We start from the raw sequence: 15,987 nt of genomic DNA on the forward strand, positions 1-15,987 counted from the left end.
GTACACACATACCCCGGCATGAGGCAAAAAATTGTGCTCAATTTTGGACCCGGGGTACGTTAAATATGACGTATCGCTAGATCGAGATATCTGCGTCTCAGTAAGGAAACAAGGCCGGCTGCGCCGTCTCAAGGTGGTGGTGGACGGCCTTTAAATTGGAGTGAATTCCCCTGATATTGTAAAAGTCCACGTTGAGAGTGGAGCGGGGTGCCGTGGTGATACTGCCTCGTTTGTCCTTGGTCATGCGCGGTTCTGTGCCCTCCCCAGAATACGAAGGGCAGCCCGAGCTAGAGTGCCCGGGGAGGGATTCTCCAACTCTGGTAGAGCCGGTACCCTCCTGGGGTAAAATCTTTTTTAGTTCCGCTGTTATATTCGGGTGGAGGGGGGCGGGGGAATGACCACCGGTCCTCGACACTAACCTATGCGAAACATAGCGGTACTAGGCCGCTACTTTACGCCGGTATTCTGTGCGAGTGTGGTAATTAACCCGGACGAGTCTGGCCCGATTGTGCTGACGTCAAAAGAGGGCAGCGTGACTCTCCCACTTCTAAAAAGCCCTTAGTCGCCTCTTACGACACCCATGGGCCTGGGACTCCCCTATTCTTTTTACGCCCCGGGAAAAGTACAGGGCAACTCCATTCAGCAACAGCATTCCTCTGTTAATAGTAGCGCAACTAGATAATTTATAACTGCCGGCATCATTATTGACTCCAACTGTTTGGGTTCTGTTATTTAAATAGCTACTGAACCATTTTATAGCCTCCGGACTCAATCCGTAGTACGCTAATTTCGAAATTAATAATGATACATCAACGGTATCGAATGCCCGGGAATACTCAAGGAGTACTAGCATTGTGGCCTTACCCTCCTTCTGGGCCTTCAATACGTTGTCAACAACATCCAGTAATGCAGTGGTAGTACTTCTTTTTTTTCTGAAACCTGATTGATGGTCCGGTAATATATTATTTGTTTCTAAAAACGCATTAATTGTTTGTGTACAATTTTTTCAATTATTTTGGATGCGCAGGGAGGTATGCTAATTGGGCGAAGGTCTATGTAGAGTTCTGGGATATCTTTTTTGGGTAAGGGTCGCACTAGTGCGTGGCGCCAGAGATCAGGTTTCAGAAAAAAAAGAAGATTTGTGATTGTTATTTGGCCGACCTCGAAATGGCTTAGCGTTAGCAAAAAAAGTCGAGGGTTCTGGCGATATTACCCGGGTGCGTAAAGAAACAGAGGTTTGTGTTTGTAATTTATCCACCCCGCTAATTTTTTGAAATATGTCGGTACCTGACTCTGCTCGAACATGTACTTGCAAGAAGGTGATATTTTACTGAGATCGTCTTTCATATATTTTTCTTTTAATTTTTGATCTTAATCCTTATGGCGCAATTCTAGCACTTCTGCTCGTTTCCCGCAAATTATTATTATTGTCTTATATTCAGAATCATTACCAAAGAACTGGTTTAATTTTTCATAAATAGAGGATGCATTAACGGGAATGTCCGCAGAAGCAGACCAATCAACAAGATTTTGCAATGCAGAATTTACGGCTTCATTTTGAGCCAAGAATGCATTAGATAACGCTGCAAAACTACGTTCCATTTGAAACCAATGTAAAGGAGTTGAGGGATACTCCAGCCGTCGTAGCCCCTCATTTACTCTTAGTTTGGTAAAAGCCGGAAAAGCCATGTTCTTTTTCTGAATACCAGTGTATTGAACCGCGTTCCAGTCTGGCGATTTGAATCTTTGCTTGTTCAAATAACTTGCCAGTTGCTGGGACAGTATGTCAAACCTTTCATCCAGATCCCGCACACTACTGAACGCGAACTAGAACGCTTTTGGCGTTTCCTTGGTGGTCCCTCTTAATCCGACGAACAATCCCATGAACTGTCCTCACTTGTACAATTTTTTTCAGTCGACGCGATAACCTCTTTATTACTCATTTTTAACACTTAAGAGGTTAATCAACGGAACGGAAGACAAACTAAACTGTTTGAAATTACTTTCTACTTAAATCTCGAAAGTTAATTTAAATAATTTAGAACTCGTGACAAATTTTTTATGTAATATAATAATGGTAAATTAAATATAGAATTTTCGTAACGACCATGTGCTCGGTTCGAAAAACGACGCAACAATGAGGAACATCGCGGTCACTGTAGGCGCATTTCAGTTGAGGGCGCTGTAGGCGCGTATTGGGAACGGAAATGGCGACATCTAGCGATCAGGCGACGAAACGGAAGCGATGTACTCTCTCATAATGGACTTCGGACGTCAAACGGAACGCATAGTATACGTTATTATTTGCAAAATTTCATAGTTCTAGGTGAATGGAAAATACGCTATAAATTTTAATCCCCTTGGGAGTGTCGAAATATAGGTTTTTTTCGGCATAAACGGCTGTATCTTTTGTTTACGTTAACTTAGAAGTTTAATTTTTTCACAGCTTAAGAGACGGAATACTTGAATATATCGTTATAATTATTTCAACTCAATACCTCCTCACGCTCCCGATATATAGTCTTGACTGACCAACAGACGGAGGGGCAACAAAGTGATCATATTAGGGTCCCGTTTTTTCCCTTTGAGGTACGGAACCCTAAAAATATGAAAGCAGCAAAATAATTTAGATTATTTTGTACTATATTTTTGTTGCTATGGATTTTTCGTATGCTTCTTTATTTATTTTGTTGTTTAAAAATAACCCAAAACACAGCCAACTCATGTGGCTGGATTAAGCTTTATTGTGATAACTGTAAAATATGCTTTTTTGTATGAAACATTGTTGGGAACCATTCTTGGATTTAAAATAAAAAAATAATGATAATATGATTTTCAATTTAGGGACGACTTAGATGTCCCATGATCATCTGGTTCTCCAATTGAATTACTTATTTGAACCAAAAATCTTAAAAGATGGTGCTGATTAAAATTTTGAAAAGTAATTTTTTTTATGTTCCTCTGGCTGTAGTCTTGAATCAACTGTTTATATTTATAATAACTTTCCCTTCCGTTCAGCTATTCTTTCTGGAGCTACTTTTTAGTATTTTTGATCTTTCTCGTTCCCATTCACTGTCCAAATGGGACGAAGTCAATTCCTGGATGTGACAAGTTAATAATAAAACTGTTAGAGCGAGATCGTAATATATAAAAACTTTATCTTTGTCCAAGCGACTTTTCTGTAATTATGAGCTGCATAATAAAGTTATTTGTTTTATTTTCTGTACCCTTCCCATGAACCATGCACTTAATAATAGAAACATTATATTAAATAACAATATTATGGATGACAAACTCAGTATGTTGATGGATTTTTATTATGGAAAAGGACGACAAACGAGCGTACGGGTCACCGGTGTTAAGTGGTCACCACCGCTCACCTTCTCTTGCAACACCAGAGGAATCTCAGAAGCGTTGCCGGCCTTTAAGGAATGTGTACGCGCTTTTTTTTGAAGGTACCCATGTCGTATCGTCCCGAAAACACACAAAGAAGATCATTCCACAGCTTTGTTGAACGTGGAAGAAAGTTCCTTGGAAACTGCACTGTAGAGGTACGCCGCACATCCAGATGGTGGATATGGTATTATAATTTGTGGCGTGCCGTGCGAAGGTAGAATACGGCGTCAGGAATCAGGTTAAATTCGATAAAAGATACACAATGAAGCGACGTCCGTACACAACGCCAAGTGATCCAGCCGTTCACAGAGCACTTTGTGCCCGACAATTCGAGCTGATTTGGGTTGCACGCGGTCAAATGGATAGAGCTGATACTGGGGTGCGCCAGACCAGAGATGACAGCAATACTCCATAAATGGCCGGACTTGCGCTTTCCAGAGCGCTAAATTATAATTAAATAGATAAATTAAAGTTTATTCAACCCTATGCATAATGCGTAGGTAGGTCATTGATATATTAGGACAATAATGAAATTTATATTGTAAATAAAATAGATTTTTTTATACTAAACATTATCAATCACAAACTCAGTAGATGTGACTGTAGTTGGACAAATAAAAGTTGATGCACCCATATATAATTTGCAGTGTAAAATTTAATCAACAAAAACACATTACCAAATTACATAATATATTTTTAAGTTTCATCAAAATTTTTTAAAGCCTCACATTAAATTTATAATACAAAAACAACTCAGATAAGTATTGCAGGTAATACAATAGAAAAAATACTCTATGTTATGATATATCATTATCACTTAAAACTAATAATAAGACTAGCTTCTCATTGTCGTTTTGCAAAACAATTACCGATTTGACGACACATCAGATCAAATTCGTTATATTGTGGGGCTTTGTTCTCCAAATTTTTTCTAATCTCTAGATAGATCATCTCACAAAGCTGCATTAATAATAATTATGTGTAATACCACAGAATTTGTGCAAATCACAAGATATTACTTGGCCACATTATCTCTGGACCTCCCTGGGACGTGAAGCTCCCTCCCGTTCCCCTTTCATCCCCTCTCGCTAATCCTGTTATATCAGTATGGTTTGCAGTTTCATTACCGTTGGGTGCATGTCATGATATTTTTGTGGTATCAATGCTTTTTAACTGTGTTAATAGTTTTGTAGTTTCTCTTGTACTGTGTCACTATAATTATAGTACGACCAGAAAAATAAATCCGTATTTTTACTTAACCCAATGATTTAAATTGATTTTTTATCATTATAATAAAAATAATCAGCATCACAACACAACACCTTTACAATAATCTATAATACTGAAAAATAAATAGTTATTTATCAATAATAATATCCTAGTGATGCTTCTTTTGCACATTATAACAAAGAGATGTGTCATTATTGACATTAAGTCCAGAGATATGTTACCAGACAGTATATAAGTTTGATGATATTGAGCGTAACAGGTATTGTAAATGCAGGCAACAAAGTAGTAGATGCCCAGGCTGATTCGTCAGTCATACAGTATTTTTTTAAATCCTATATAAGCAACATTTTTGGAACTTTCGCCAAACCAAAGAATTCAATAATCAAAATTATCAACTTCTCAATTATTATTGCCATTGTGATGATGAATCATGATCAGTTAATAAAAATATTGCTCTACATTGATTCATCATCCAATTTCATAACTACTACTGTATATTTTCTAATATTAATAACTTATTGTCTAGGTAATAAGTACATTTCTTTATTCATTGTATTAATAGTCTTAAACAGCTATCACATTTTAGCTTATAATAGTTGAGCACCAAAATTATAGTGCTGATGTACAAAAGTTGCTTGTGCCAAGTACTTTACTTGTAGCAAAAAAATACATTGCAACAGTCCCAAAGTTTAGCACTACACTAGATAATGCAGTTTTATAATATGAGATCTTCTTCCCAATCTTCTTTCTGTCTCTCTGACATTGATATCCTCGGCTGGGTGATCTGCTGCAATTCTTCATATGTTCGTGGAGGTATGGGGTTGTCACTGAGGTCCACATACTCCAGTGCTCGAGATCTTGATAATCTGGTGACATCAACCTCTGGAAAAACAATTTAATTAGAAATAAACACCTAAAACACAATTACATATGAATATAATTTTAAACAATTATATAAGAAAATCTCTGTTGACTTTTTATTTCTTATTAAAACAAAGAAATCTTAAAGTATTTGTATAAACATATTATTGCTATAAGTAGCTTTATTGATTTGCAAATAAATGTAATAATTGAAGTGAAGTCTTTATTATGAATATTATATTACTACTAGCTGACCCAGTAAACATTGTATTGCCGATATTAAAATGGCGATACAAAAGTAACTGTTGATCGTAGATGGGTGAAAATTTGAAGTTGTTTGTATTTTTTAATGCAGACTCATAATCAAACAAATTTAAAAAAAATGTCAAAAAAATAAAAATAATTCGTGTGGACCACCCTTAACATTTAGGGGGATGAATAGAATAGATGTTGTCCGATTCTCAGACCTACCCAATATGCACTCAAAATTTCATGAGAATCGGTCAAGCCGTTTTGGAGGAGTTCGGTCCCGCACACCGTGACACGAGAATTTTATATATTAGATGACATTTACTTAATATAATCTTTATAATAACAGATGCAGTTTTTTTTTATTGTTAAGTAAGTAGCTAATAATCAATTATTGTAATTGTCTTTTTAAAAATTTTACCTTTTAAAATATAAAATAAAATTAAGTACCAATAATCTGATTGTGGTGAGCAAGTAATGTGTGAAGGCTCGGACACTGGCAGGCTATATGGGGGAGGGCTACAAAGCTGTTGTGAGATACATCTAGCCTCTGCAAACAAGTGAGTGCACATAGCTCGTCTGGTAGTTTTGCTATTTGATTATTTGACAGGTTTAAATCTGAAAAATAAAAGTACACATTTTGAGTAAAACAATAATTTAAAATCCAAGTTCTATGTATAAAAATTTAAAACTTCATGAATTTTCATTCAGTTTGACCTCAGAAATTTAGTTGGAATAAAATCAAGTTTTCAAGATTTTTGTTATACAACATTTACAGAGGAGCACAGCATTTTCGTTGAAAACACCCAGGCAGCATATTTTTTGTGACATCTCCAAATATTGTTAATGTAAAAAAAGGACTTATCAAATTATCCATTTGTGATACTCATGAACATAAGTGCAGCAGTTTTTGAGTTTATTGTGAACAGACAGACATACATGGATGTTTTATAATATGTAGTGATACTGTATGTTAATTACTAACACTAATTAAAATTACCTGTAATAAGACTAAATTTGACAGTAAACTTTGGAGGTATTTTAGTTATAACATTTCCACTAAGATCACAAGTCTTCAGTTCTGTGTGTCTCATCAAATGGTACACAGCATCAGGTACTTGCATCAGTTGACATTCAGACAAATCTGCAACAAACATGTAATTATTTTTCAAATGAGACTTAAATGGCACAAAATACACAAAGTCCCCTCACTGTCATCCAATCAAGCATGTATTTAACATGTGTGACAAACAGCCCTTTATGCGGATCATGCATGGTACAAACATACAAAATAGGTGCATATTAAAATCATTTGCAGAAAATAGCCTAAGTTAAGTTGTAAGTTTGAACCATAATACAGTGATTTTATAAAATCAGCTATAAACAATTTAAGTGCACATTTAAAGTTAATTTTTCACAATTTGCAAGACCTCTATGACTGATATACTCATTAACAATTTTGTATACCTTTCCTTGATGTTTGAGTAACAGAAGCCACTGTTACTGCACTAGTTCACAAAGGCCTGCTACATTCTTGTGATACTTTAGAGATTGGTGTTGCAAGAAAGCATGGATAGCAGTCACTTACTACAATTTGTTCCTGTCAGTGCCTATGTCAGCTACTATCTGAATACTCATGTTAAATGTAGTACTTAACTGATTACCTAATACTTGTGTTTCTTGTGCATCTTCACATCGCAGTATAACTCTTGTAACAGCTGAAGCCATTGCTAATTTTGATTTCACGACACTGATTTGTCTCATACACAAAAGTGCACACTACTGTGGATCCGGGGAACTCAGCACACTGTCTGCGCCTATCTTATATTACTATACACTGTACAGTTAAATCTGTTCTCAATTCTTATAAGTCTAAAAATACACAGCTTCATATTCCAAGATTTCAAGGCCTTTATTATTGGCTCGACATTAGAAAATAAAACAAGTTCTGAGTTAGAACTTAGAATTAAGAACTATCACTATCGGACTGATAGCTTCAAGCTTGTATGCATAGAAGTGGTTTTATTTCTCTATCTCTCTTTGTCTAATTTTAATATTTAAAAAAAAAGTGAAAAAATGATATTTTCATTTCATTGATCAAACGTTATTAGTTTGAACATAATAATAATAATATATAATATTGACACACTTTTTACACAAATTATCTTGCCGAAGATTAAACATAATCTATACTAATATTATAAAGCTGCAGTGTTTGTTTGTTTGTTTGAACGCGCTAATCTCTGGTACTACTGGTCCGATTTGAATGATTCTTTCAGTGTTGGGTAGTCCATTTATCGAGGAAGGCTATAGGCTGTTTTTTTTCAAAATTAGGGATCCGTAATAAAATTGCTATTTTGTAACATAAGGTGTAAAATCGAAAACCTATTTTTGCGTGCGCTGCAAAAACTATTGACAATAAAACAAAATGATGTACAGGCTATAATATAGGCAATATTTTATTACTTATAAAACTATCGCGTGAATTATACTTTATATGGCAAAACAACGTTTGCCGGGTCAACTAGTTAGTTATATAGCCTGTGTTATGGGTTGCAATACAACGATAATATATTTTAGTACAAGGTATATTTAAACTTCAATAATTATTTTCATACTTAGAACTTAATATAATTAATCCTATTTACAATTTAGTAATTTACAAATAATTTGTATTAGTAAAAACTAAAAAAGTAAATATTTTTTTTACTTTTTTATTTTATTGTGACATGTGCCTCTTTGACCATACCCCTTATCACCCATATGCATCTTTGCCTCGACGAAGAAAGAATTGACTAGCTTCTGGAGGATTATAAGCACAGGAAATAATTTTGACACTACCTACCTATCTTTTAAAATTACTTTTGATGATTGTTTAATGAAAGCCTCTAGAATATTATAAGCTGCTCTTGGTATACTTTAGAAGCAATGTGTATTTTATTTTTAGGATTGTTATCTTCTTTTGGGAATATTTTGAACATAGGAGAATATTTGAATTTTTTTTCTAATTTTTTGCGGAGTCTTTTATTTTTACTATATGGCAGAATGATTATAATAATTAATTAAATAGACTGAAATAATTGAAAATTTTAAGTAGATACCTACTTGAGATGGTCGCATTCTTTTATTTTATTTGCAAATTGCTAATTTACTGATACTGATGATATGATACCGATTGAGACAACATAAGTCATTTATTTTATAAAAACTTCTGTGTTTTGTGAAAACTACAGAGAATACTAACTGAAAACTGATTTCATTAACTAATGTTGAACGAAATTATTCTAAACATCAGTTCATTAAGACATCGGCCGATTAGTTTCGTAATTAATTAGTTTTTTCGCTTACCGGTAAAATTTGAGATAGCGTAGGTACCTACATTCGCGGTATAATAATGCTGGTAACGCGGCATTGAACTATCAACGACGCTTTAATTTACCGCGAGGGTTGTCTAGACCCCAGTTCCAACGCGCAGGTATGAGAGATTAAAATATTACATCTTCACAAGGAATTTCAAAAATTATAAAAACATTCGTAGTAAACTACCTACTACGAATTATTAGTAGATACTTACCGAGAATATCTGACCTTTATCAAAGGTTAGGGATATCTTAGTTCCAAAATTAATAATACAATGTTGTATAGTTTCGTAAAAAGACCGCAAAATAGAGTGCTGGGCGAGGTTTTTTCGGGCGCCGCTTCTTCGTGGTAGTGTTAGAAATGACATCAAAAAGAATTCTAAAGGAATCAATTTTGAGAAAATAACGTCTTTTATGCCTTTTTGATAGATTTTTAAAATTTAAATTAGTTCGTATCTCTTTGGTATAAAACCTTTTTAGTTTCTATTAGAAGTTTATATGCTATTGAAACCTCTTTTTAAACGCTTGTTATATGTTCGTTCTCAAACAGTATTTCCAAAGACAACACATTTGTCTATAAGCAATACTGGACTATGTATATATTCAACAGTCAACATTAAAAAACGAGTATATTCGTTCAAAAATGGAAGGCATTATTATTTGTCACCATGACATGGCTTCTGCACCCAAAGTTAGCTACACCTCAGGAACTCATCAGCGGCACAGTAGACATGTGTACGTCCACTGTGTCAGCGGTTAACAGACCCCCCGGGGTGTGATTTCAAAGATGAGCTAGTTTCTTATTAGTTCGTCTCCCCATGTTCGTACTGATGTGCTTTGATGAAGCATCATGACGTTTACCGAGTGTTATTGAAAAAAAAACATTGTGGCGAACTGTTAGCCTCTATTTTCAGCAACGCACGCACACTAAAACAATGTGACATGCGTATCGCGAGTCTAAGACGTAGCTTGTCATGCAAACTGAAGTAATAAACCTATTTAGACATAAAAATTATCTAAGTTTAAATATGTTATGTTATTATCACTTCCTATGGCAAATAAAAAATATTTATAGATTTGAAATATCTTATATTTCAATAATAGAAAATTATTATATTATATTCTATCAAATTTAACATTACCGCACATAACTATGTTACATCAATTAAAAAAAATCTTTTCTGTAACATATATTATGAAATTTAGCTCAATCATAAGTTAACAGATGTCAGTCAGTACAGTTACAGATGTCAACAAGTCATATGTATGAAAAGAGTAATGAATGTAGAGGAAGCGCGTGAGGTTTGTAAGGATAGAAGCAAATGGCATTCTATTGTCTCTGCCTACCCCGACGGGAAAAAGGCGTGAGTGTGTGTTATTATTTATATAAGTTAACAGCTGAGCTATGTTATTTTCCGCTTCAGTTCAAAAGCAATTTATAGTATTAGATCACGGTTGTAAGATCCATCAATGTAACACGCTCAGCTTATGTGTACTTGTTTTTAATTGTTAGCCGTGTTGATACAGGAAGCAAATAAATGTAACACGAAATTTGTTAAAAACATGCAAGTTATAACTACAATTATTTTAAGTAGACGCTTAAATAAATTACTTTAAATTGCGCTTCAAGTGAAACGATTCCAGTGTTTAACTGTTTAAACTCTGTAATGACCTTGTTTGAACATTACAGTATACGACGACCCATATAGCCCAGTGTTAGTGATCTTACTGAGCTAGAGGTCCCAGGTTCAAATCTCGGAAGGTGTATGTGAAGACATTTATATTATGAAAAATAAAGATGTTTGTTTCCGAGTAATGGATGTTTACGTAAGTATAGTGTACTAAATATAATCGTTGTTTTGCACTTGCACATAATACTCAGAGGCGACGAAAGCTTGGAAAAAATAATTATTGTTGGAAATATATTAAATAAATTAGGGACTCTTTATCCAAATTCTCTACAGTTGCTACAGACGCGCTGAACAAAATCCGGTGGATCATCTGCTCCAGATGCAACAATAATGCTCACCATGATCCTCAGACACGAGGAACCTACCCCAGAGAGAGATATATGGTTATCTTGCACCCATTTAAACAATTTATGCCTAATTGGAGCAAGATAATTTGTGTGTGTCAATATTAAAAAAAATACAGTATGGTATGGTACCGTATCGGAGCTCCAGTTCCCACAATTAGACCCCTTAATTCGGTGTAATTTCCGTGCAATGTTAGCCAGTTACTCCAAACAGACCAGGTCCTTCCAGAAGTTTAGAACATTCGTAGACTTCACGTCTTCCAGAAGTTTAGAACATTCGTTGACTTGATTGTGAAATGGATTCTTTCTTAGTGTGTGAGCTGTCCACCATAATGCGGATATCGTGTCTGTACAGTCATACACGGGATATTTAACATGAAGCTGTAACGCGCGAGCATGACTTTCAAATAACGAATCTCTCTAGCTGTTACCAAAAAAATATCTACTAATTTGGAGAGTTTCCTGCACCGTGTCTACTCTTTTGAAGCGCCATAATATTATGTTTCCGAAGTGAAACATGGCGGTGGATGGAATTATTAAATTCAAGCTTAACATTAGAGCTAATATGTATCAATGTACTTCCTACGAATATTATAAATGTGAAAGTTTGTATGTCTGGATGTATGTTTGAACTTCTTTAACGCAAAATCTACTGAATAGATTATGATGAAACTTTACAATAATATAGCTTACACACCAGAATAACAAATAGGCTAACAAATTTATAAAACTATAGTGTGAATTATGCAAAATATAAAAGAAGTGTGATTGTTACTAATGAATACAACTAGCGCCATCTCTTATCAACTAGCAAGCACAAGATCAATACAATTTATATAGCAAAACAACGTTTGCCGGGTCAGCTAGTATTATGTAAGTCCGCATCTTGAGATACAGCAGGACACGATTATGTCAATTGTCACATAATTCTTGACACTTCAAACACCACCAATCAAAAGTTCGTTTTTCATAGTGACGACTCCTTGCTGACATCATGTAGGTATTAATTTAACATGGTTCAATCCCTGTACCGACTCGCGGGGTTAGACCTCTCATACTTATAATTTTTGAGCTTATTTTTGTGACGTATGATGTACTGTGTGATTCACCTGTTAAAGATGTGCTTTAAAATTTTGTACCTTTTTTTTAGATCTTTTGATTTTAAGCCGCGGCCCTCGGCTATACATAAATAAAGAATAAGTTGAAATAATCCAAGAGCGGATTATTGGCTATACACTTTCACTTATAGGAATAAGTGAACAGTACAGTGTACAACTTCCTAGTAGATACAAATGTATAATAATTACATTTATGCCATGTATGGCATTTGTATAAGGACGGATATAGCGAGGTCACCAAGGTCTTTGTTGCAGCAATATATTACCGGAATTCTTATTTGAAGCGTTTCTTATGTGTGTTGTGAGAGAGTGTGTGTGTTTTTTAGTTATTACTTAAATTATTTATTTTATTAAACGGTACCTAATTTTAGCGCCTGTCATGGCAAATAATAAATAATATGTGAACCAGATTTTCTCTTAGTTCTTTTTGATAACTGAAGAAGTCCAACTCTTACAAATACACTTACGGTGTTATTACAAAACATAAATTTAAACATGGCTTAGGCACGCGTTTTATTAGACAGTGACATAAGTACCTATAGGTAACGACGTAACGGACCTAACGATAACGACCTCTAAAATTGAGCTTATCTTTGCCTATTACAAAACAGTGTTTAGCTTGTGTTTAGTTACGTCATTAAGAACAACATAAACATTAGGAACAATTAAATATAATCTAACTACCGTTTTCAATAACGTATCTCTAGTTACGGATATGTTGCTATCACCGTTTAATGACAAGATCTTATCTATCCATAGTTATGTCCAATATACTCATAGTCCAATGTTATCTGTCGATATGTTATTGAAATGTAAGTAAGCTTAAAAGTATAGATTTGTCTACCTCTACTAAGTTAAACTAAGGATAGATAGGTTATTGAAAACGGCCATGAATCCTCCTTTATGAAGATGATCTATCCGTTACACACACCTAAGACAACATACAAACTCTGCCAAGCTATTGCGGTTTATAATATGAAATCCACTGACACACAAACGGACAGCGGAATAATATGGTTGCCGTTGCGTCCCCATTGTCACCGTTGGGTACATAACCTTAACCCTAACCCTGATGAACGATATAAACCAGAGATTAGTGGTGCTGCCTACTGAGCTGGAGCTCCGGGGTTTGATTCCCGGAAGACATGCAAACATTTATAATATGATGAAAATGGATGTTTGTTTCCGAATTATAGATGTTTCTATGTAATTATGTATACTTAAACTAAGTACATCGTAGTCTTGCAACCCATTTGCAACTCAGTTGGTTTACAGGGTTTATGGCTAGTTTTGGCCAATACAATTTGTGTAAAAGTGTGTCAATAGGTATTATAATAATAAAAAATACTTAAGTCGGTCCGAATAAGAGAAAATAGAGTCACGGTCGAGTGGTTCAAAAAATTAAATGTCTGATTTTATATTCCAAGTTCTTTCTCATATCGTTCAATCAAACACAATGGCTCCTAATGGCTACACAGGGGGTCAAGGTCAACAAAATTTGGGTCATTAAGTCACCCAGTCTTTATTACCCAATAAATTCATCAATAAATTATGAACTTATTAGTGATACGTAAATATAAGTTTGCTCTAGATTTCCTTATGAATATAGTTGCGAAATTAGAAGATTGCATTTACGTCATTAATAATTAGATAAGATAAAGAGAAGTAGGTACTACCGTATATCTTGTCTAGTTTTCTTTGTAGAAACTAGGTTATTGTTTGAGATATAAACAAATTATTTATCTGTAAATAAGGACTTCATGCCTTAAATTTATATGTCTGCTGCATAACATAATAAAAATTATCTTCAAGATATGTTTCAAGACGTGATTTCAGTGATGATTGTATATGCAATATGCGTTATTTTTCACCATGTTTTTTGTTGCTACATGTCCCTATTTGCATCAACAATAAAATATATCTGTGTAGGTTAGTATATGTATAATATTGTTCGGAAACAATTCAAACAAAACAAACAATCTTTTCTTTCGAAAATAAACTGTTTCATGTACTTTTACAGTTAATAAACAAAAATACATATTGTAATAATTATTATCATGTACACATTTAATGTTCTAATAAACATACTATAAATATATTATATTGCAGCCTTACTGATAAATAAAGTCGGCAGTATTATTAAGCAACTAGTTAGTATAACTTGTTTCTAATAAACATATTTAACAGCATTCGACTAACACTTAATTGAATTAATTATTTTCTGTCTTTGTTTATTGCGCAGGTTAAATATATTATTATTTTATGAAACTAATTGTTTGTAACTTCTTATGAAATATTTTATATTTAAAACTCTTTTAACTAACACGATTTATATATTGGATGCAACACCTTACAAACTAATTTGTTTTTTATATTACAGCCATTGTAAAATACTGTATTGATTGAAAAGAGTGGCCGTTGAGTTTCTTGTATGTTCTTCTCACGAGCTCTACTTTTTTCGAAAATAATATGGTAGATTCAGTATTTTCAAAGAAATATTTATAGTGACGATTCAAAGGCGCTTAGTTTAATCCTAATTGAATAAAGTTTATTTGACTTTGACTTAGAAAAAAAATATTTCATTGACCAGAATCTCCAGTAAGCTCCATAAATGTAACCCTACCTTTACGTTACCTACCTATATAATCTTTGCTTATGACCTATGTTCGATTGAGTGAGTGATGTAACTGACCTAGTTGACTGTTCTCCTGAGCATCCTCACACCGGCCCACGACCCTGATGATGGCCCGCCCTGCGAGTCTAGCACAGATCATCATAGCTGGAGCCCTACGGTCTGGCTCCTCAGCTTCCGCGGGCATCCGGGCATCATTGTAATCCGACGGGGGCCTCATCACTGCACTTGTTAACCACTGCACTCTCCACAACTAGTGACGTCACTAGGATCACAATCCACACGATCCAAATACCTTAGATATTAGCCACGCCGTTCCGAAACGCGTAGCGCCTGGCTGAACGGCAACACTGATAAATTCGAGCGCGGCGTATTGAACCTGCTTTTATACCATCGCCAAAACAAAGAAGCATGGTGCGAGAGTGAGGCGCGAACAACAACAAAGCGCGCCGTCTCGCTCGCACTGTCTGCTGCGTAGTTTGTTTCGGTTGGTTTTCCTTGAGAAAGCACGTGGAAAATATATTAAGAGGAAAACGTGAACACTCTCAGGATTAACGGGTTGTTTGTACACAATGAGCAGATATAGCTCGGCTGGTCTTATTGTTTATTTTGATCGTTTGTATGTTTCGATATCATTTATTGTGTTTCGTTTATCGATAGTCATTGACAATCACTGATTAATAATTGTGTGATTATTTTACGATCACGTAGGTTGTGCTGTTGATAGTAAATAACCGAGTAGATTATAATATTATTATTCTTTTTAACTGTATTCTTATTTCATTAAATGTATATATACCAATAATATTATAAATCTCGGAAACGGCTCTAAGGATTTTAATGAAGTTTAGTATACAGGAAGTTTCGGGGGCGAGAAATTAATCTAGCTAGGTTTCAATTTTAAAAAATGTAGTTTTAATGAGAAACTGCTACAATAATATTAGAAAACAAAGGTAAATTTCACCACTATATTCAAGACTATAATAGCTCAGATGGGACATTGGTTGATCCGGAAAGCAGAAGACCCAATTCGAATCCACATGTCCTATTAGTTTTTTTGTTCAAGTTTTGTACCTTCTTAAAAAGGCTTGGTCGTCCAGGTACTAT

At 34.6% G+C, this 15,987-nt stretch overlaps 1 protein-coding gene across 2 annotated transcripts; it reads right to left on the minus strand.

The window, feature by feature from the left end:
• Positions 1 to 4,069: 4,069 nt before the first annotated feature.
• On the minus strand, positions 4,070 to 15,249 carry LOC126971867 (leucine-rich repeat-containing protein 40). 2 transcript variants are annotated; one of them, XM_050818385.1, is made up of 4 exons: positions 14,941 to 15,249; positions 6,737 to 6,880; positions 6,187 to 6,354; positions 4,070 to 5,508 (listed from the first exon to the last, which is right to left on the minus strand). In XM_050818385.1, the coding sequence occupies exons 1-4, from the start codon at positions 15,098 to 15,100 to the stop codon at positions 5,342 to 5,344; spliced, it is 639 nt and encodes a 212-aa protein (XP_050674342.1). In that variant the 5' UTR covers positions 15,101 to 15,249; the 3' UTR covers positions 4,070 to 5,341. The 2 variants fall into 2 exon arrangements, with proteins under 2 accessions (XP_050674342.1, XP_050674343.1); XM_050818386.1 differs by lacking the exon at positions 14,941 to 15,249 and adding an exon at positions 7,401 to 7,643.
• Positions 15,250 to 15,987: the final 738 nt, after the last annotated feature.

This window comes from Leptidea sinapis, chromosome 24 (genome assembly GCF_905404315.1).
Source record: "Leptidea sinapis chromosome 24, ilLepSina1.1, whole genome shotgun sequence".
NCBI classification, from domain to species: domain Eukaryota; kingdom Metazoa; phylum Arthropoda; class Insecta; order Lepidoptera; family Pieridae; genus Leptidea; species Leptidea sinapis.